This window comes from Polypterus senegalus, chromosome 14 (genome assembly GCF_016835505.1).
Source record: "Polypterus senegalus isolate Bchr_013 chromosome 14, ASM1683550v1, whole genome shotgun sequence".
Lineage (NCBI taxonomy): Eukaryota > Metazoa > Chordata > Cladistia > Polypteriformes > Polypteridae > Polypterus > Polypterus senegalus.
The window spans coordinates 85471525-85495455 of record NC_053167.1 but is presented as its reverse complement, the minus strand read 5'-3'; the positions used below and the strand labels follow the sequence as shown (position 1 = coordinate 85495455).

At 36.5% G+C, this 23931-nt stretch overlaps 1 protein-coding gene across 3 annotated transcripts in view; it reads right to left on the bottom strand.

The window, feature by feature from the left end:
• Positions 1–831: 831 nt before the first annotated feature.
• astn1 (astrotactin 1) overlaps positions 832–23931 on the bottom strand; it is a 1272040-nt gene continuing 1248940 nt past the window's right edge. For all 3 annotated transcript variants that reach the window (XM_039734841.1, XM_039734842.1, XM_039734843.1), the window contains one exon: positions 832–2589. In XM_039734841.1, coding sequence (XP_039590775.1) covers positions 2352–2589 — 238 coding nt within the window. In that variant the 3' untranslated portion in view covers positions 832–2351. The remainder of the gene's footprint in view (positions 2590–23931) is intronic.

Below are 23931 nucleotides of genomic sequence, written 5' to 3'. Positions count from 1 at the left end.
CTATTGATGCTAAAGCATTAGGCCCATTCCTGAAATAGGCCCAGATGAAAACAGACAAGAATTTTCCGGAAGCTGAACAGTTTTCCTTTGATATTTTAACCTCAAAATAATTCTTAGAATGAAATTTGGAGTCCGACTTTTGGACGCCTAGACACAGCGTTACTTATTATACAGTTACTATTGTCCTTTACGCTGTGATGTAACTATAACGTCGTTGTGTTTATTGTTAACCGAAGATTTCAAGTTAATGCTGTCAATTTTACGTTAAACAGTTTACTTAGTAATTTAGCTGCGTTTTTTGCAATATCTTGGGGATTCTTGCCATTTTATTATTGTTCGGTAAGTGCCACGTAGTAAATTTTTCACCTTGAAAGTTAGTTGTACAGTAAAAATTGATGGCTATTTAAATGGTTATCTGTAAAGGTAAAACTAAAAGCCGCCCACGGGCCTGGCATGGATGTTTAGAATTTTTAAAATCCTCAACAGGATTCTGGTCTATTATGAAATTTAAATCGTGGACAAACTTTTACCCTCAAGAGCCTGAACTGAGTCACTGACCCAATGTCTCTGCAAATTAATTTTTTCTTACTCTGTTTCGTAAGAGAATTGCGAAATTTTGTGTATTTTATTGTTAGGTTTTCTGCATTAAGTGCACTTTTCAGACAATTGCTATTGAATGTTGATGTTACATAGTTTGATGTTAATCTCGAGTTGTTATGATACTACGTCGTTATTGTTATTCATGTTCAATAAAGGCTGGCTGGTTGCGTCACAAGCAATTAAGGCTCCTTGGTCGGTCTGAGTGCGCATGTACGGTGAGTGTCGAATGCGCATGCACCAATGCCGAGAAAAAATAGGCCTTTTTTGCGCTGCAGCATCAGGCCCAATTTCGTCTTAATCCGGCCCTATCGGTTGGGAACCTCTGCTATAGCCAGATTGGCTGATACCTCACCAAGTGTGGTGTTTTTAAGTGGAGGTCAGCATAAGAGAGGTAATACATTTAATGGTACAATGCCCTCAGCACAACGTGCTCAAATAAAGTGACTGTAGTACAGCAAGCTTTATTGGTCTTTCTTCCATGACATGGCTGGTTGTTAGTTCACTCCATGTGGGTACCCCACAGCAGGTTAAGCACATACCTACAATAATGCCTAAGCATGTAATATGTTAAAGTTTACTATTAATATATTTTAATGTGACAGTCAAGATTTGTTTGTTACTGTTTGGTTAGTATAAGTGCATATGATAAGCATAATGATGTCATTTTAAAAGAAAATGTGTTTAAAAGACTAAAAAAGTTACTTTCAGATTGATTAATACTGCTATTTGCAACAAGTCATACAAAATAGCATCTGTACACAGCTGACTACTATATAACCTTATTTGCTACATTCAGAAATTATTTTTTCAGAAATTAAAACAGTTTCAATTTCACTTATATTTACATTTTGGGATTGTTTTCACCAATATTCCCATACAGATTTTATATTTATATATATATATGACTTCACAAATCTTCAATGAGCACAAAGATGTTTTAAGGTTTTTGCCACTGAAACTATTTTTAATAATGTTATTTCAAAGCATTCACCCATGAAGACTTCTCTAAGATGCACTATCATAGATGGGAACGTCAGAGTAAATGTTTAAATGTGTTGCTCAATACAGCTGAAATATGAGCCTAATTCCAAACCCTAAATGAATATCCATGTCATCTTTATTGCACTTAAATGTTGACATTCTCATCCTTAATCATTTAATCAAGCCATTTTCTAAACTCAATTTTACTTTGAACGATGATGATACATAGCCACACCTTTGTCCTTCAGCAGTCCATAAGATTGCCCAGACATATACACACATACATACAAAATGGGCAATTTAAGAATCACTAATCAATCTAACCTGCATGTGTTTATGACGTGGGAATAAACTGGAGTACCTGGATAAAACCCAAGTAGACAAACTTCACAAACTGACCAGGTAGAAATGACTTGCCTCTTTGGAACTGTGAAGCAGCAGTGCCAACCACTGTGCCACCATGCCGGCAGATCCTATACTACTTTATTATCTCTTTCTAAATCAGTCTTTAAATATTCAGCAAGTTTATTTGTTTGCTATACTTAATTAAGGCCTTGATTGTTTAAAATTGTAATATTCCAAACTACTTTCCAAATCTCTTTGTGTTAGTACTTGCAACTTTATATCCGAAAGAAACTGATTGGAAACTTGAGATCTTAGTGCAGATATTCTATGTTTATAGGAAAATATAATTAAAACATGTATAATTTCTATATCAATGTTAAGCACTCCTGTGTATTCCTAAACACTCAAAAATATCTGAAAATTCTTCACAACTCTTTTGACTCCCCATAATCATTATACAGAACTGACAGAGTTTGTTCTTCACAGGCCTTCCTGATGTCACGACTCAAGTCTGCCCAGTTCAATCCTGCTGATTTGGTGTCAGTGTAGCGGCAGGCCAAGTATTTCAGAGAGACTCTGCGAAGACCGATCTTTGGTTCCTGAAGTAAACCTCTGCACCAGCTGCTGAGGTCATCTAACTGAGAAAGGATCAGTCCAGCTTTTCTGTGAATAAAAACACAAAAGTGTTACTACATTAGAAAATCTGAACAATGTAGACAAGAACAGGCCATTAAACCCAACAAAGCTCACCAGTCCTATACAGTTACTTCTTCTAAAAAAATCAAGTCTTTGAGAGTCCCTAAATTTTTCATGTCTACCACACTACTTGGTAGCTTATTCCAGCTGTTTATGGTTCTTTGTGTAAAGACAAATGTCCTAATGTTTGTGCGAAATTTAACCTTAAGAAGTTTCCAACTGTGTCCCCATGTTCTTTGATGAACTCATTTTAAAATAAAAACCTCAATCCACTGTACTAATTCCCTTCATAATTTTAAACACTTCAATCATATCACATCTTAATCTTCATTTACTTAAACTAAACGGGTTAAGTTCTTTTAATCTTTCTTCATAATTCTTTCCCTGTAGCACTGGAATCAGCCTAGTCGCTCTTCTCTGGACCTTTTCTAGCGCTGCTATATTCTTTTTATATTCTGGAAACCAAAACAGCATACAGTACTCTAGATGAGGCCTCACCAGTGCATTATAAAGGTTGAGCATAACCTCGTTAGACTTTAGACATTTACTCTACACATCAAGGCGCTATATCTTATATATCGGAATGCCTGACACATTATATTCCAAATCGTAACCTCAGATCCTCAAATGAGTGTCTCCTTAGAATTCCAAGAACAAAACTTAAAAGAAGCGGTGAGGCGGCCTTCTGCTGCTATGCACCTAAAATCTGGAATAGCCTGCCAATAGGGATTTGCCAGGCAAATACAGTAGAGCACTTTAAAACACTGCTGAAAACACATTACTTTAACATGGGCTTCTCATAACTTCACTGTAATTAAAATCCTGATACTCTGTATGTTCAATTCATCATAATAACTATTCATGGTGGCTCTAAAATCTTTACTAACCCCTACTCTCTCTTCTCTTTCCTTTTCCGGTGTCCTTTTGGTGGTGGCTTGCACCACCACCATCTACTCAAAGTATCGTGATGTTCCAACAATGATGGATGGATTAAAAGCCAGAAGTCTGTATGACCAGCAACATCAAGTGACTCCGTGAGAACCCTAACTACAAAGAGGACTATTTCATTTATGTTAGGTAGAATGCCCAGAGGGGACTGGGCGGTCCCGTGGCCTGGAGCACCTGCAGAATTAATTTTTTTCTCCAGCCGTCTGGAGTTTTTTTTTTTTTCTGTCCACCCTGGCAATTGGACCTTACTCCTTTTCTATGTTAACTAATGTTGTCTTATTTTAATTTCTTATTTTGTCTTTTATTTTTCTTTTCTTCATTATGTAAAGCACTTTGAGCTACATTTTGCATGAAAATGTGCTATATAAATAAATGTTGTTGTTGTTGTTGTTGATATAACCTAACATTCTGTTAGCCTTCTTAGTGACTTCTGAACACTGTCTAGAAGTTGATAGAGTAGAGTCCACTATGATTACTAAATCCTTCTCATAAGGTATACTCTTGATTTTCAGATCTCCAAATATGTATTCAAACCTAGCACTTTTACATAGTGTGTGTAATACTTTACATTTACTGACATTAAACTTCATCTGCCACGAATTTTCCCAAGCCTGTATGCTGTCCAATCTCTCTGTAATAACTTAATGGATTCTACATTATCTGCCAATCCACCTATCTTGGTATCATCTCCAAACTTAACCAGCTTGTTACTTATATTCCTATCCTAATCATTTATATATATTAAAAATAACAGTGGCCCTATCACTGACCCCTGTGGAATACCACTCTTAACATCAGCCAGTTTTGATGAGGTTCACTGCACCTCTGCCTTCTGTGTCTGAGCCAATTCTGTACCCATCTACAAATATCACCTTGATCTTCCACTTCTTTTAGTGTGATGCCCAACCTCTCATGTGGCACCTTAAGAAATGCTTTCTGAAAATCCAGATAAATAATATCACTTTGATCACTATGATCCTCATAGAATTTCAGCATGTTAGTAAAACATGAACTTCCTCTTCTGAAACCTTGCTGACTGTTGATAAGAACTCCTGTACTTGCTGTGTGCTCCTTAAACGTATCCTTAATAAGTACTTCTATTAATTCTCATGTGCTGTACATTAAGCTTACTGGCCTGACCCTTTTATATAACGAGATAATTTTTGCCATTTTCCAATCCTTCAGAATTTTCCCAGTGAGGTATAACTTCTTAAAATTAAGTGTCAAGGGTTTATATATGTACTTGATAGCCTCCTTAAGAACTTGAGGGTAAATATTATCTGGTCCTGGGGCCTCATGTATAAATGGTGTGTACACACAGAAATGTTGCATACGAATGTTTCCACATTCAAATCATATAAAACCTATACTTGGAGTAAAGCCACGCACATTTTCATGGTAGCTCATACCCTGTCGTACGCAAGTTCTGTGCTCGGTTTTACAAAGTGGCAGCACCCAGCGTCAAAGCAATGCTACTGTTGCTGTGTGGTTTATCTTTCTTTTTCAGATCCACATCCCTGACGCGGCTTTATAAATACACTGAAATTAACCGCATATTGTTTATTAGTTTAATGCATCTGATTGTAATTAACCTTTAACAATATAATGGTCCACAGAATGGTCAAACTATTCTAAATACCATAGCTGCTTTAGCGTTGTTACTCTGCACCTTCTTCTTCTTCTTTCAGCTCCTCCCATTAGGAGTTGCCACAGCGGATCATCTTTTTCCATATTACTGTCACTGCACCACTTGGAGCAGCTGATCGGAAAGAGAATTATCGGAATACAGCATCAAGCACACGCTGCCTCAGCCATGCTTCCTATTTGAACTGCTTCTCACACGGCAAATGCTTCAAAATCTTTCCTGTACGGACCTCGCAGTTCAGAAAAAGTTCCATCCCAAGAGCTCTAAATGCACTCAATCAGTCCATCAACTGCTCCTTGTAGAACTGTTTGTACTTATAAGTACAATCATCTCACTGTAAACTACAGTCATAATATTGCACAACCTGAGCCACTTTATAAAGCGCGTATTTACATATGATGACGATATCATTTTTAAGATGAAATGCAGCAAAATATGTTTATTATATTATACAGATAAAACTTTAACTTCATTTAAATAATCTATATTGTTAATAATTAAAGGACACAGTGTCGCTGTGCTAGCAAGGATCTGGCGCTCCGTTCACGGATTGTTCCTGCCTCGGACTGCATGCTTCACTGGGACTGGCGTGAAGGACAGAATAATTAAACATGTACTACAAATATATTTCAATGTTGCATAAAAGTTTTGAAGAATCGCCGTACTAAGCTTACAGATGGCTTAACGTCTATTACAGAGCTGATTGTGTGGCGATTGGGTATTTGGAGAAAGAAAAGGAAGGACAGGAATTGAAGGTTAGTACGTTTGAAAGAGACAGTACTACTGCAATAAATTATTTCATCGAAGGTCACACACAATCACTGCCCCACCGTGTTCCTATGTTTAATAACATACTTTAACTCCTATCATCATGAAAATGATATCACGTATACATCAGTATTTTAGTTATTCAAAGAGCTGTAATATCACGAATGTAATGGATTCTGTGTCCTGTTGGAGGCAGAGAAAGCCAGTTTAAGAAGCACATAGTGATTCACACACATAGAGCACATAGAAGATCAACAAAAAAGATAAAACAAATAATTTAATGTACGACTTAATTTACGATGGGATTTGAGAAGCTAGTAAATTAAATGATTTTAATATTAAGCTTATGATGTTCTACTTTAATGACAAAATAAACTACATGATGAAAGCGGAAATTTCAAGATTAAAGTTGACATTTCATGCTTTTTCCCCACTGAGTGACTTTTTTTTTTTCTCTGTACCCTAATAAGCTGTCATATGACACTCAGACGGTGGGCTACGACTCACCTTTTCACGGTGATTTTGATATGTGACTTCTTTTTTATTTCGGGCAACTTCAGTGAACTTCAGCTTTCAGGCTTCTCTGACACGCTATGTATGATCATCTTCCTTTTCTTGTTTAAACCACTGTTTAAACCAACAAATAGTACGTTTCTCCATGCCTCCACTTGGCATTTGCTGAAATTGTTCTATTTTTCCTTGTGGTTTTGCCATTGTCTTTTCACAGAACGCTGAGCTTAAGGGCTATTAATATTGATTTACATATTCAAAGAGGCGTAATTCTGGGAGGAGTTGGGGCGGGACAGGAAGCTTGTGCACGTGTGTTACTTTTCACGCTGGTCGGGATTTATGTAGTGGAAGAACGTGGAAGTTTGCGTACGCACAGATTCCTGCATCTGGATTTTTCTGTGCGTATGCACATTCCCGCTTTTGTGCTTACGCCATGTTATAGTGTGAGTTCTACGCACGGCGTTATACATGAGGCCCCTGGTGATTTCTTTGTTTTCAGCCTATTTAATCAATGCAGTAGTTCCCCCTTTCTAAGCCTCCTTAGTAGTCCCATTTACCGCTGGGAGGTTATCCACTTCCTCACTTGACTGCCTACTATTTGTTCTTATATGAGGTTACATTGCTTTTCTCTGTCTGTTCTCCTAACTTAGAACTCCTTTTATTCCTTACTTAAAAGCTCCTTTGTATTAATGAACCGTTACACTGTCGCCCTCCTTAGCTTCTCTATTTCTGGACAGCTAAGAACTGTTCAATCTAAAAAAAAAAAAACTTGCTTATCTACTGCTTGTTAATTTCCTTGTGTCTTATCTACTCCTACAGTCCTTTGTGCCCGGTCAGGCATCTTAATGGTGGCCTCCTACCTGTGCACCACTGAGCCTTCCCATTTATTACTTTGAAGACTGCCACAGCCTTTTTTTAACTAAGGAATCACTGTTTATGTTACTTATTAACTATGTATTGCTACAATGCTGGTTATTTACTTATTTACTGTACTTACAGATGCTGATAAAGTTACAGCTGCTTTCTGCCCTACCTTGTTGACAGTAGTAGTAGACAGTAGAGTTATGTGGATGGATAATTTACATGTAATAAAAGTAAATACATTTTGAGAATAAATGTTTTCTGAGTGCATGTATATTTCAATAAGGATTTTTTTCATTGACTCATAGTTTTGTATTACTTTAATACAGGGGAGTTTAACTTTTTTCTTGGCATACCACCGCAGGATTAAAAGTGTTTTAACGTACCACCATGGTTTTTTGTTTAGTGTTAAACGTTATTGCTAAAACCAAAAATAAGATTTCTTTATCTGCATCCCCCCCCCAAAAAAAAACATTGCCTGGGGATGGAAGGTATTTTGGTGTTTTTTGGGGGTTAACAAACTATTACAGATAAATTTATATTAGATATAAACCTAATTTTGTAATGAATTATACTTTTCATGTATGAACAATAGTGTAGCTTATAAGAAAAGAAAATTAGAAAGCCTGAAATCTTTATACTTTTTAAATTGGAGTTGCCTTCTCTAGCCGTATTTTTGACATTGTTGGACGAAACTCAACAGCATGGATTGATTCCAAAGAGATTGTTAACGTGAGGACACTCACCGGATTCACTAGTACTTGATTTAATGTTACATATATGGATTTAAAAGATAGAAAAGCAAGTCTGCACAATGCAAAACTAGAGCTGGTTTCAGGGCACACCTACAAAAGGAATATTTACCATTGCCAATTAACCTCACCTTTCTGTCCTTACAGAAGTGACAGAAAAGCAGAGATCCTGAAGGAAACAAATAAAAAGGAATAAAAAAACATGCAACCTACATGCATACAGTGATCAAACTGAGGTGCATGCACATTAATGCACCACCATCCATCCTTTACCTAACTCCACTATTTGCTCTGTTCTGCTGTAAAGGCTCCTAGATCTCTGGATTTAATGACCAAAGCATCAGGTGTAAGAGAGAAATCAACCCAGGACAAAGTCAACAAAATCCTCTTCGGGCTAGTTTAGTGGGTTTTTTTGCCAATCTAATTTTGATAATGTACATGGAAAAAAATCATGTGGCCATGGGGGACATTTTTAATATAGCCAAAGAGAAACATTAGTATGTTTGTTTCCTTGAATAGAACTCAGGTCCCTGACAAGTTATTAGCTTCTCTAAAAGCCTTCTATACTAATCTTGTTGTGCGGCCACCTCATTCATTTGTATGTAGTTTATATTTGCTGCTTATATTGTGGTGAAATTTGATATAGTATTAGTTGCTGAGATATTATAAATATTTGGATTGGGAGCTGTTTCTTAGACAATTAACACAATGGAAATATACTGTACAAAAAAGGCATAATGTATGCACAGACGTACACTACTGGGTAAATTGAGCATCTCTCCTTAATTTAGGGGCTGGACTGTATTAGAAATACATGGACATGTCATACAAATGACACTTTAGCATAGATTTAAATAAAACAAAGAGCTGTGAAGTCGCAGTACTCACTATTACATCAAAATACATCCCATTCTGATCTCAAACTGTGAATAAAGTTTCCAAAAAGACTTATGGCTGAAGCATTGATTTATTCATTTTTTTTTACTCCTAGTGACATATCTGAGATTCTTGTGGCCCCATAAATATTTCAAGAGGTACTGTAAGTGAAAGTTGAATATATGTGACATTAGGCCTCCATGCATCCCTCTGAAGACAAAACAGAACTCCTGGAGACCACGAAAACTATCCTTTACTTTGGCAAGGCTTCACATAACATGATAATTGAATTTTAATGATGTCAGAAGTCACTGGGCACAATTGAAGAAACCAAAAATACATTTTTCTTGGCGGCTGTGGTTTCATTTATTAACCCTCCTTCCCCTGTCGCCCCAAACGCTTAACATTCTCTTCGAGAAAAAAAAAACAGCAAAGGCAAACCTCTCCATGAAATTGAGAATGACTGTCATTTCTCTACTTCTTTTAAATTATGCTTCCAGTATTTTGCCACATCTTTGGTGGTTTAAAGAATTTGAATGTTTATTTGATCAGATGAAAATAACTCAAACCTTGAGGCTTGATTTTATTAAAATCTGCATAACTTTTTCCAAATAGCAACAGTTGTCACCATAAATCTAAAGATATAAATTTTAAGCAAAAATGGAAAACGGTGCATATTCACCTCTAGTGCTTTGTTTAGAGATTTCTTCAGGGTTCATGCTGGCGCACAGAGTAGAACTACTGTAGCCTGTCCTGATGCAAAACAAGTGTTCATGCTAAGAAAATCATTGCTGCTGTTTAACTAGCACCAGTGACTGCACTTGTTGACCATAACTTCTCAATTATTTGTAAAATGGGAAAAATGTATGACCTTAAGGCTTATACAAGATGAAATACAAATGCCTCTTGAAATAATGAATGAAGTAAGATCTGTCTGCCTGTTGGCACCCTGAGAATCTATAGCAGTGATCTGATCCAAAACAAAATATTTATATAAAAACCAAAACCAGCAACATAAGTACAATGAAATGCCGACACACGGTATTCCTTGGTCTGGACAGTTTTCTTAAAGTAGAAAATGCATTCAGTAAATATGAGGGCATTCTCTTTTGCTGGTTATCTGTCTATTGTCCACAGCAGATTTGCAGCTGGTACTCTCCAACTGAACATTGTGGATCTGTGGATCAAGAACTGGACTCTCTGGATGTTTAAGGTCACACAAATTACCATAACATCACAGGCAGCCACTGATAATGTTGACTATGCAGAGTGTATAAATCAGGAACAGATCTACTAGGCTTAAAAAATAATGCTTACAACGGAAAAATTACAGTCTACAATTCCAGAAGAATAAATGTATGTTCAAAAGTGCCAAGGGCATTAAATAAAATGTACAACATAAAGAAGAAGCTACATAAAATAGATAGAAAACAAGACACTGAATTAAACTGCTTTTAGAAAGGTTAGATGAATACAATGCAACAGCAGTGACAGCCTGCAGTCCTTATTCTTCTTGTACCTCTCATTACATGACTGTTGGTTATTTAGCTAGGTCTAATTAGTAGCTGGATAGGTGAGAGCAGGGTCAAAAAAATAAGACCTCAGGTTTTGAGGCAAATGCTTTACATGTAGATTGTTTGGATTAAAGCTTAGTCGTTCTTTTTGTTTCTCCGTTTAAAGACTAGAACTCTGGATTACATAGAATTTCATAGCTATTGTGTTGTTTTTGTTTTTTGGTTTATGTGTCACCAAATGTCTTGTCAAACTGTAGATCTTTTGTTTTTATGAAGGTGGTTGTAATATTTTTTTTCAATTTTGCTTAATTAAGGCTTTGTATATACCCAGCAAAGGTTGTAAACTTTTCTCAACCCAGGCCAGCTGTTCACAAAGAACAGAAAAGCCAGTGCTTGTGTTGGTCTACTGGAGCTTGTTGTTGAGTGTCAGTTTATTGCCAGTCTGAGGAGAAAATGAACACCAGTGACCACTTATTTCCTCTTCTTCTACTTGTCTCTGCAGCCTACTAGTCCTCATGCAACTGGCAGCACCAATGTCAGGACTGTTGGTTGGTCCCCAACCTCGATGTCAATAAAAAAAAAAATGTCTTTTCATTTCTTGATATGCACCTCTATATTGTGACAGTGTGCAGGCGAATGAAAGGTGGTTGCCTCTATGGAAGGAGTTCATGAAGTGGACCAACAAATTGGTCCCGTGGTTGCATGAGGTTTCCTTTTACCAATCAATTTATGAAAAACATTAAGACAATGAGTGAAAGTGATTGCAGTTACAAATGGTCACAATAGGCTTATAGTCTTGTCTCAAAGTTACAGTGAGGAACACAATAATTTAACAGAGGATGTCAGAACAGAGCCACAACTGCCAGAAAAGTTCATTTAGCCAGTTAAAGAGGATATACTCTAGGGACTTTTTATGAGTGAAGATCCCGAGCAAACCTAGGAAATAATGGATTACTTTAATGTTTTATCTTATTTATTTAGGACTGGGAATCCTCTATTTGAGGCTACAGATTTTTGTTACAAGGGAAAACGTTGCTATTCTCTGCTTGTTAAAATGGCAGAACTCTAAGGGAAAAGTCAATGCCTGCCTTGTCTGCGTTTTCAGTGTGTTTTAGCCTAAACTGGATCAAGATCAGTAAGTGGAGGGGTTTTATTTTACCTTTACTTTGGAAACATATAAATCTTGAACCTTGAAGAATAAACAAGAAAGAAATAACAAAAAATTGCATTATCACTGTACTGAAGAAATTAAGGCTTCAGTGGCACTCATCAACATATTCAATAGTCATAATATGTTTTTTTTAAAACAAAAGAGGCTTTTGGCAGCTTCATTTCAAACAGTTTCCCAAAAGAGTAATATGAGCAAGTGAATTATTTTAACAAAAATAAACATTTCAGGATTACACGTATAGTTTTGCCTAAATTTAAAGTGCATCCAAATAACGAAAATGAATGTTATTAATAAGATTTATGTTTAAAAATGCCATTTTAAAGGAGATCTCCTTGACAATAGCCGTATAAACTGTTCCTAATTATAAAAATGCTCCACAGGTAAAAGTTTTGATAAGCCTGGATGATGAATTGCAAGAACTACAACTTGACATGCGGTACTGCTTGACAGATTTAAATAGATGAGCTGAGACTTTATTGATGGTTTGGCTGTTCCTTTCAATTCATCCCCTTATAATAGCCATGTTGATGTTAGTGGTTTACTGCGAACGTTCAAGTGTAATTTTCTTTGTAAAAAGTACTACAAATACAAAATTGGGAGGATGCCCACTTGATAAAACATATGCTTCACTAAACTTGCAAATTGAGAAAAAACCTTTATTTATCTGACAGTTTAGGACTCATAAATCCTTTAATAGCATTATTAAGTTTGTCAGATCTAAATCTACAGTATATAAGATATCTATTCTGATATCTCAGACTTCTCATTTGTTGTCATTCCAACCAACCCTCAATTACTCAGTGGGAAAAGGATATTTTATTTAATTTAAAATTAGAACCATCAAATTATCTCAAAAAGGAATGGTGCACTGAAAGCCAATTCAGGTGTTTTCTTCACAAATATCATTATCACAATCCAAAATTCTGGATGAATCTGACTGGGAATTTTTATTTATAAATGAAAAGGTCTTTTTCACAGTGCTATCCAAAAACAAAATTAAATTCCTAAAACCAAAATATCAATAAGTCTTTTGAGGAGTCTCTATTAATATTGCACAACATGATGAAGCAAGATTTGCCCATTTATTATAAATTGCTAAGGCTGTGCCAGGTTATTTGGAAAGCCGTGGTGTGCAGTAATTTTTTTCAGGTTGCAACATACCATATATACTCGCATTTAAGTTCTCCCACAGATAAGTCGGGCTTGATTTTACAATATAATTTCCGGTATTTTATAATGTCGGTCATATACAGGTGCTGGTGATAAAATTAGAATATCATGACAAAGTTGATTTATTTCAGTAATTCCATTCAAAAAGTGAAACTTGTATATTAGATTAATTCATTACACACAGACTGATGTATTTCAAATGTTTATTTTTTTTAATTTTGATGATTATAACTGACAATTAATGAAAGACCCAAATTCAGTATCTCGGAAAATTAGAATATTGTGAAAAGGTTCAATATTGAAGACACCTGGTGCCACACTCTAATCAGCTAATTAACTCAAAACACCCGCAAAAGTCTTTAAATGGTCTCTGAGTCTAGTTCTGTAGGCTACACAATCATGGGAAAGACTGCTGACTTGACAGTTGTTCTAAAGACGACCATTGACACCTTGCACAAGGAGGGCAAGACACAAAAGGTCATTGCTAAAGAGGCTGGCTGTTCACAGAGCTCTGTGTCCAAGCACATTAATAGAGAGGCGAAGGGAAGGACAAGATGTTGTAGAAAAAAGTGTACAAGCAATAGGGATAACTGCACCCTGGAGAGGATTGTGAAACAAAACCCATTCAAAACTTTGGGGGAGATTCACAAAGAGTGGACTGCAGCTGGAGTCAGTGCTTCAAGAACCACCACACACAGACGTATGCAAGACATGGGTTTCAGCTGTCGCATTCCTTGTGTCAAGCCACAGAGGAAGAGGAAGATGCAATACGCCAGACCCAACAATTCAGAAGAGCTGAAGGCCACTATCAGAGCAACGTGGGCTCTCATTTACACCTGAGCAGTGCCACAGACTGATCGACTCCATGCCACGCCGCATTGCTGCAGTAATCCAGGCCAAAGGAGCCCCAACTAAATATTGAGTGCTGTACATGCTCATACTTTTCATGTTCATACCTTTCAGTTGGCCAGCATTTCTAAAAATCCTTTTTTTGCATTGGTCTTAATTGATATTCTAATTTTCCGAGATACTGAATTTGGGACTTTCATTAGTTGTCAGTTATAATCATCAAAATTAAAAGAAATAAACATTTGAAATACATCAGTCTGTGTGTAATGAATGAATCTAATATACAAGTTTCACTTTTTGAATGGAATTACTGAAATAAATCAACTTTGTCATGATATTCTAATTTTATGACCAGCACCTGTAAGTTGAATGTGGAAAACTCACACTAATGGTCCAAGAGATTATGATATACTAATGCCCACCAGAGAGAGTAACCATGGAGCACTCTGCCTTTTTTGTATGTATTGTGTCTACATGACCACACAGTAATACCCAAACTATTCTGAAGCAACTTTTTCACTGTTTTTTGCTTTTTGTATCTCACACCCTCATATGCCTTTATGGTAAGAGCATCACTTATCTACGATGAAGCGTTCGATTAGATGAAAATATGAAGCTGGTTTTAACACTAGAATTACCAGAGCCTACGAAAAAACTTGTAGATCCATCCCATCTTAAATCGCTTCGCACCTCTCCATCAGCGTCTTGTGTCCTGTAAATGTGTTGATAAACAGCAAGCAGCCTGCTATCACATCCCCCACCGCCGCACAGTTTTCTCAGCTCATGTCTGTTTACCTACATGTCAGTTGCTTGGAGTTGTATAGAGTGAGAAGTCAAGCAAAATCACACCTTTATAAATACTATATTGTTATTTGGAACATGTGCATTTCATGTGTGTTCCGTGTCTACAACAATCTATGTACAGTAAACACATCATTAAAACAGAAACATTTTTCATGTTTTAGTAATAATTGACAAAATGTAGACATGAAGTGTATAATGTGTTAAGCTTGAATTCCAAATATCAAATAAACATTTTCAGAAAAGGTACAAATATAACAGAACAAGTGTGCTTCTAATCAAGAATATAACTTAAAGTCACAAGTAGACAGCAGAGCTATAGCGCATCCTTATGCGAAAACAGCAGTGTCAGATGGGGAGGGGGATACGATCGTGAACGCGACTGAGAGAATAAAACTGAATAAAAAAAAAAAAAGCAAAGCTAACCTTTACAAGTATTATACATTTACACCGGCTGTTACAGACTGAAATCAAATGTATGTTTTTATTCTAAAATAGTAAGAATAAGAGCAGCTCACTTCTCAAAACAGATTCATCCGGGATCAAACCCGTGAAGTTTTGATTACCAGTCAACAGTTGATACCGTTGCACCACCGAAGCGGTCATAGTAAATGCGTGTCAATGTCGCATCCTAACGCAGGTTCTTTTTCTGCAGTTATATTCTTGAATAGAAGCACACTTTTTCTGTTATATTTGTACCTTTTGTGAAAGTGTTTATTTGACATTTGGAATTCAAGCTTAACACATTATACACTTCACGTCTACATTTTGTCAATTATTACTAAAGCATGAAAAATGTTTCTGTTTTAACGTTGTGTTTTCTTTATATAGATTTGTGTAGACACGGAACACATATGAAATGCTAGTGTTCCAAATAACAATATAGTATTTATAAAAGGTGTGATTTTAATTGACTTCTCACTCTATACAACTCCAAACAACTGACACACAGGTAAACAGACTTGAGCTGAGAAAACTGTGCAGTGGTGGGGGATGTGATAGCTGTCTGCTTGCTTATTGATGCTTATCAACACATTTACAGGACAAAAGACACTGATGGAAAGGTGCGAAGCGATTTAAGGTAGGACAGATCTACAAGTGTTTCGTAGGCTCTGGTAATTCTAGTGTTAAATTAAAAGTCGCTGAAGTGGTGAAAGAAATTGGTAACTGCACTGCTGCAGCAAAATTCAATGTGTCTGAGAAACTGGTGTGAGACTGGAGGAAGCAAGAACATAAAAAAAATTTAAAATTAAGTTGTATTTTTGAACGGGTGTATAAGTCAGGGTTTGATTTTATGATCGATTTTTCGGGTTTCAAGACACGACTTAATTGCGAGTATATACGGTCAATTTTTGATGAAGTTAAGGTCAAGACTTAGTTGTCTTCATTTTTAAGCCATTCCATTGTTGCTCATGCAAAGTGTTTTGGGTCATTGTCCTATTAAGAAGCAAATGTCCTTCTCAGCTACGCGTCCTAGAGGGCCACATTGGCTGCAGATTTTCCTTCCAAATAGTTTCTTAATTTATAGACCGTCCTTGCTGATAATGAAACTTGGTATTTAACTATTTGGCTTGTTATTCCATTCATTCTTCGAAGAGAAATTTTAATTCCATTGTAGAGTTTCCTTCTCTGAGAACATTATCCATGTGTTTTGTGGTCCAGAACAGATTTAAAATTAATGGTTCTTCCAATTCCCCACTCACTTATTTCTAAACATTTTTAACACAGATACTTTATAATGCATATGCACAGATTTAAAAGGAAGCACATTAGCTGGAGAGCTGCCGGTTTGCTGTTTCTCTACATTTCATTATTAACTAATGTCTGGTTAAGAAAACAGGCAACAATTAAAACTTAAATGCAGCTGCTAAAAACTAAAACTGGCAAGTAAAGGTTCTGAATTGTAACAGGCAAGATAACTAATACTGAGCCTACAAAATATATTGCTTTAGTTGTAAATAAATAGTTTCTAATTAAGACATTGGCAGCATTCATCTTCCCCTCAATCATGAGTAGACTTGCTAGTCTCTACTGCTGAAAAACATCCACACAACATGATGCTGCCATCACCACATAGTATGCTGGGGTTGACATCATCTGCCAGATGATAACATCACACACAACACTTAGTGTTCAAACCAAGTTCCACTTCAGTTTCATCACAAGTCTTTTTGATATGTTCCAAGTAACGTTTTGAAAATGTATTACTGGCAAGGACATTTTTTCCCAGCAATTACTTCTTGCCATAAATAAACTTTTTGTAAAAAGCCTTGGAAATTATTGAACTGAGAACAACCTCTCCAATCAAATTCACTGACTGCAACTCACAATGATGTTAGACATCACAATGGCCTCTATGACAAGTGCCTTTCTTGTCCTAGAGCTAATTGTAAGGTGCCTGACCTAGGCAGTGCGGCTGTAGTTTCCTGAGCTCCAAGGTATGTTCAGACATTTTGAGATGGTCCTGTACCATTTTATCTTCTCTATTATTATATTTATGGCTTGATGTGAATGTGCTTTTGTCTTCATTTTGGCTTGCTTTGTGTAAAATCTGCACCATACTACTGAACTTCTGCAAGAGTGAGGAGATTTATCACCATAAATTAACTGAGAATATGTGATGCACCCATTTCCAACACAGGTGGACACCATTTACTAATTGGATTAGTTGGTAATATACTGCACCCGAGCAAAGATAGGGTTTAATTTACAAAGGGTAGGAATACTTTTTTCAATCTTTCAATTTTGATTCTCCCGCTTTAATAAACTGTTTAAAGTTTATACTTTTTTTTGGATTTTGCATGATGTATACTTTTGTAGATCAGATGGAAAATCTCTTACATTACTGTATTAATAATAGATTAGAAACTGAGACAAAAAAGAGAAAATAATAGGGGGGACAAGACACTGTATATAGGAAAAGAAATATTAAAAACAATTTACTTCACAATACTATATTCATCAACTTCTATTGTCATTCTAAAGCTCGCTAGAAATGGCTAAGTGGACACAGCAACCTCCATGTAAACTAGGAATTATTCCATTGAGTTTTTTTTTGTTTGTTTTTGGTTTTTCATAAAAGCTCTTTAAATAAATAAATACATACATACATACATAGATAAACTGACACACATTATGGTTTGAACACACACATCACAAAGACTGAAAAAGAGAAAAATCAAAAAGAAAGAAAACTTCTGAGTTGGAAGTCACAATCACAGTGAAGCATTATGCAGACATATTGTTGTAGGTATGAAGGAGCCCCAGCAGTGTTTCTTGACACACTTCTTCAAAATTTTTGATGGCTGAAACCACTTAGTGTTAGTGTGTCAGAGAGAGGATGTGCAGTATTGTTTATAATGGCACTCAATTTTGTTTAAATGTTCTCCTTTTGCTATGACCTCCAGGGGGTCCAGAGTACATCCTATAACTGAGCCTGCCCTTTTAATTAGCTTGTTGATTCAGTGGGCCTCTCTCGTAGATATTGCCAGTCCAGCACACCACAGCATAGAAAATCACACTGGTCATCGCAGAGTTGTAGAAGGTGTGAAAGATGTCACCACACATTAAAGGAATGCAATCTCCTAAGGAAAAACAGCTTACTCTGCCCTTCCTGATATAATTCCTCTGTTTTATGAGACCTGCCACCTTTACACCCACTCCCTGAATGGTGACTGGATATAGAGGCTCCTTGCTACTGCAAAAAATAATAAACAGTTCCTTGAATTTGCTGATGTTAAGTTGCAGACAATTCTTTGTTCACCAAAAAACAAAGTTCTCTACCTGACTCCTGTACTCCGTCTCATCACCCTAATCAATACACTCCATAAGTTCAGATTCATCTGAGAATTCCTGCACACTGACATGACCTGATATTCTTTTTACAGTCTGAGGTGTGAAGAGAAAAGGAGATGGGACTGTTCCTTGTGGTACTCCAGTGTTGCTCATATCCATATCAGAAACACAGTCCTTGAGTCTCACAAACTGCAGTCTGCCCGACAGATAGTCCATAATCCAGGACACCATAGGCTGATTCCATGTGCTTATCTCTGAACTTACCCAAGATGGTACTGAAGGTGCTGGAGGAATCAAAAAACATAATCCTCACAGTTTTGTTCAGGTGAGAATGAGCCTTGTGGAGCAGATAGATAACTGTATCCTTCACTCCAATCTTTGTCTGATAGGCAGACTGAAATGGGTCCAGGTGGTCTACCACAAAAGGACTCATATAATCCAGAACAAGTCTCTACAAGATCTTAATTGTGTGACATAATAGTGCCACAAGACTCTAGTATTTAGGTAAAGAGGCCTGCCTTCTTTGGGACAGAAACAATACAGGATGTGTTCCACAGCAACGATACTTCCTGGAGCCTTAAGGACAGACTGAACAGGTGTCAGAGGGTACCACAAAATTAGTAAGCACAGGCATTAAGAACTTCAGGACAGACTCTGGTCCCACTACTTTTCTTGTGTTAAGCTTCTCCAATTGTCTCCTTAATTTGTCTTTAATTATGGGCAGCCCATACTAGTGGTCAAAGGTGAACTTGTTGATGTAGTAAGGATGCATGGGGAGACTGACCATTGGTAGGAGGCGGCAGTGGGAGAGAAAATCTATAAAAAAAATGGGTCCAGGGTGTTAGCTTTGTCCACATTCCCTTTTAGCACTTCAGCCCTAGATTCCTGTAATTAAGTCCAGTCCTTTTCAGACATATTTCATGTTATACTTAGTGAGTTTGCTTTCTATTTTAGCTTTGTAAGCTTCCTTTCCTTTACACATTTTTTTTCTTCATCACACGCTGTACATCCTTTAGACCAGTGTTTCCCAGCCTCAGTCCTGGGAACCCCCTGTGCCTGTAGGTTTTTGTTCCAACCAGATTCCTAATCAGTGGCAACACCTTAACCTGATCTAATTTAATTAGCTGGTATTTTTTCTTTTATTCTACATTCAGAAAAGCACAACAGCATGATTTTTATATTTATAAGACATTTAGAAATATTTCTGCTTTTGCTATAGATTTAAATGCTTAACTCTCTTTGGTTGATTTCATTATATTTTGCCCTTTCTCTGTGCCCTTCGTTGTATCTTATTACTGACAGTTAAAAATGAGCAGAGCAGACATGCTGGCAATCAATACTGAATAATCAAAGGCTGCAACTACTTTAACATCAGACCCACTAATTAGTAAATAATGGATGAATTAAACAATCAGAACACCTAGAAAAGTAGAATGAAAATCAAGATGAAAATATTGTTAAAAAGAAAAAAATACATTATTCCTTTATAACTGCTTGGTACATTTTAATATTATATATATACTAGCAAAATACCCGCGCTTCGCAGCGGAGAAGTAGTGTGTCAAAGAAGCAATGAAAAGAAAAGGAAACATTTTGAAAATAACGTAACCTGATTGTCAATGTAATTGTTTTGTCACTGTTGTGAGTGATGAGTGTTGTTGTATATATATATATATATATATATATATATATATATATATATATATATATACACACACACACACATAAACATATATATATATACATATCTATACATATACACATATATACATACATATATATCTACATATATAAACACACATATATACACACATATACATACACACACATATATACACACAAATACATATATATATATATACATACATACACACACACATATATAAACATATATATACATATACATACATATCTACATATATACACACACAGCTATTTCAGTATCAGTGCAATACGCTGTTTGTTAAAACGGTTGACTCCGCTCTTACGTGCAATAACAAATCAAATCATTCAGTTGTCTTTGCTCATATGTCATTTTAGAGCTGGACGCCTGGCATCTTTTTGGCCACAAGTTCGTTTCTGTTTGGTGTGAGGTTCTGTGTTGTGGAGATTCTCAGGATGGATTGCAGGTGCTCATCAGTGAGGCGACTCCTGTGTGCTGTTTTGTTAGTCTTTATCACTGAGAAGAGCTTCTCACACAGATATGTGCTACCAAACATGCACAACGTTCGAGCCGCATGTAGACGGACTTTTTTTGTTCTTCAAAGTCACCAAAGCGCCGTGCAAACTCAGTGCGCAATAACTCTAGCTTCGCAATAACTTGCCGCATCATAAGGTAGACTTGATTAACGTGTTAAGTGTTTGGCAAGGCAGCTGAAGCGCTGCATTATGGGATCTGTAGTTTATTGTGTTACCAGCGCTTCATATACCCGGCTTTAATAACAATAATACAGTATATAAAATGATCTCGGGCCTGATATAATTACACGCCGGGCGGATGTGGCCCCTGCCCTTGAGTTTGACACATATGGACTAAATAGAACTTGAAAAGATATATTTTTTCAAATGTGATCGCGCAATTCAGATAGAGTTGACGCGCACTACAGCCTGCATGCCTCAATTATTCATCCTCCCTCGCCTTACTTTTTACCGCTCATCTAATGAATACACTGAGTATGGCTTTACCAAAACAATCATTGATGGCGAATAAAGTATCCATTATTCGAGTATGTAGATCGGGTATATATATATACATATATATATACCAGCGTATCGAGCGAGAAGTAGTGTGTTAAAAAGGTAGAAAAAGAAAAGGGAACATTTTAAAAATAACGTAACATGACTGTCAATATACAGTATTTGTTTTGTGAGTGTTACTGAGTGTTGCGGTCATCAAGGATTTGATTATCATTATTTCTTTCAATCAGGTTCGTATTTGTAGGATGTGTTGTGTTCAAGTTACATTCCGTGTTTGTCAATCGTTGTAAAGATGACAGGTTTCTTTCATCGATTCGTTTCTTACTGCATCAATAAACAGCTCGTCTTCTTCTTTATCTGAGACCTGACACACTGCATGCACGGGTTTTTTTTACACTGTCTTCCTTTAGCGGGACATTGACTTTTTCCAACGTGTGCTTTGTTTCCGCAGTAGTTGGATTTATGAATATGCTTGTATGTATGAGACGCTTCATATTTTTTGCTGCCTTTTCAATTGTGTAATTCGGGTTTTGTTCAGCTCTTTGGAACTGTTGCCTTTTATCTGTGCACGCGCCAGTTCACGTGAGCCGCTCGGTGTACATGCATCGAAGGTTCCCAGCTGTGCTGGTGCCATCTCCTGCTATGTCCATGGCTGTATTTAATGTTACCTTAGTCCTGGCACTTAAAACTTTCTCTCGCAGTTTCGCTGAGTTTGTGTCAAACACCACCCTGACCATCTCATCTTCCTCTCCATAAGCACAGTCCTTCACCCGTGAATATTTACCCGTGGCAGTTTGCTATTGGATTGCTGCTGACGGATGGCCTTATATGGGCAGGCACTAAATTCCAAACGCCAGAGGCAGCCTGTCTATGAACTTAATTTAAAGTGTAGGTTTACATCGTGCTTTGTTTCCGAAGTAGCAGAACTCATGAATATGGTAGTATATGTCACTCGCTCGCTTCTTATTGTTTCGCTGCCTTCTCAATTATATAATGCATGTTTTCTTGAGCGCTTTTTTGAGGTCTTCCTGGTTTTCTATGTACTGCGTGATTACGTGGCAGGCGTGATGATGTCACATGAAACTCCGCCCCACGGCGTTGAAGCTCATCTCCATTACAGTAAATGGAGAAAAACTGCTTCCAGTTATGACCATTACACGTAGAATTTCGATATAAAACCTGCCCAACTTTTGTAAGGAAGCTGTAAGGAATCAACCTGCCAAATTTCAGCCTTCCACCCACACGGGAAGTTGGAGAATTAGTGATGAGTCAGTGAGTGAGTGAGTTTGGGCTTTGTATATATATATATATATATATATATATATATATATATATATATATATATATATATATATATATATATATATATATATATATATATCAAACTTAGTTTTCTAATTTCTATATTCTTCCCAAAACACAGAACTTGATAAATAACACATCACTTAATTAGCCCAGGAGTCTAATTAAAAACAGAAGCTTGTTGGAACAAAAACCTGCAGCTACAGTGTGCCCCCGGGACCGAGTTTGGGAATCACTGCTTTAGACCCTCTTTGCCATCGGATTTCAATTGTCTCTTTTTCTTCCTTTTTGCTCCTTAATAATCCAGGGCTTGTTATTTGGAAAGTAACATATTGTCTTTGAGGGCACTACAGTGTCAACACAAAAGATAAGGTAGTCTCTGATACAGTGACTGAGTCTCTCAATATTGCTCCTATGTGACTCACAAATCTGTCATTTGGAAGCAGTCATTCTGAGCCATTTCAACCTCCAGGCTTCACTTCCTTAATATTCTGGTGGTAACAGGTTACTGTCTTATAAAACGCTTGCAGCTGAGAATAAGATGAATCAGGTTATGGTCAGATCTGCCTAAAGTGTGTTAGTAGTTTACACTTAAAGGCATCCTTAACATTTGAATAGAGCTGGTCCAGCTTGTTATTTCCTTGAATGGAACACAACACAAGCTGATTGACATTTGTCATAGTTCCTTGCAAAGTCACATGGTTGAATTCACTACATATTATAATTGCTGGGCCGGAATAAGTTATATTTAAAGTGTTGGTGACAAAGTGAATTGTTTCAAAATCATTTGTCATAAGACATACTTTTTATCATATATATTAACTGAAGTATAAGCCATAAAGAGGCCCCTGTGATGCTGAATTAGATTAGGCAAGTTTGAAAATGTTACATTATGCTATAAGCGTTAAGGAGTAAGAAGGCCAAATGACAAAAAGATAAATATTTTTTTTTCTTTTTAGTACTGAAAATTAAATGCTTGAGAGAAAATAAAAATACAAAAGATGGAAGCCTGTGAAAGAATGTTAAGTTTGCCAGAGAAAGGGAAATTTGTTGAATAACACAAGTTCAATGATGATAGCTCTGTAGGCCTCTGCTGATGGCAAAGTAGCCAGGAAAATTTGTAATTTGCTTTTAAGATAAGATATTTTTTAAATTTTGGTTCCCATCAACACAAGACAGCTGACATGATGAACAACAGTGTCTCAGTTCTGTAAACTAATCTTTCAAAGTCAAAATTTATGGTATTCAAAAAGATGATCATAAAATCCCCAAGGTCTGAACATTTGGAAATAAGATCTTGTTAAATTGGAGTAGCATATGGAACCACATACCAAAACAGGTGAAATCATCTCATACTTTGAATGCTTTCAAAAACAATTAGAATAACCACTTATAATAATGTTTGTCCGTGGGTTCTTGTAAAGTTAAGATTTAATGAGGAAGTATAGGTTGAAGCCTATAATATTATTTATTCTGGGCTACAGGACTTTTTTGATTTAAATTTTGACATCTGGCACATATTAGCACAACTGTCTATTTGAATTTGAAAAGGTATGGAAAGAAAGCAAACGATGGTCCACTTCATGCCAGAGTGTAGTTAACATTATTGGTCCACTTATCCTTCTCAAAATGTAAAAACAAATGCTAATA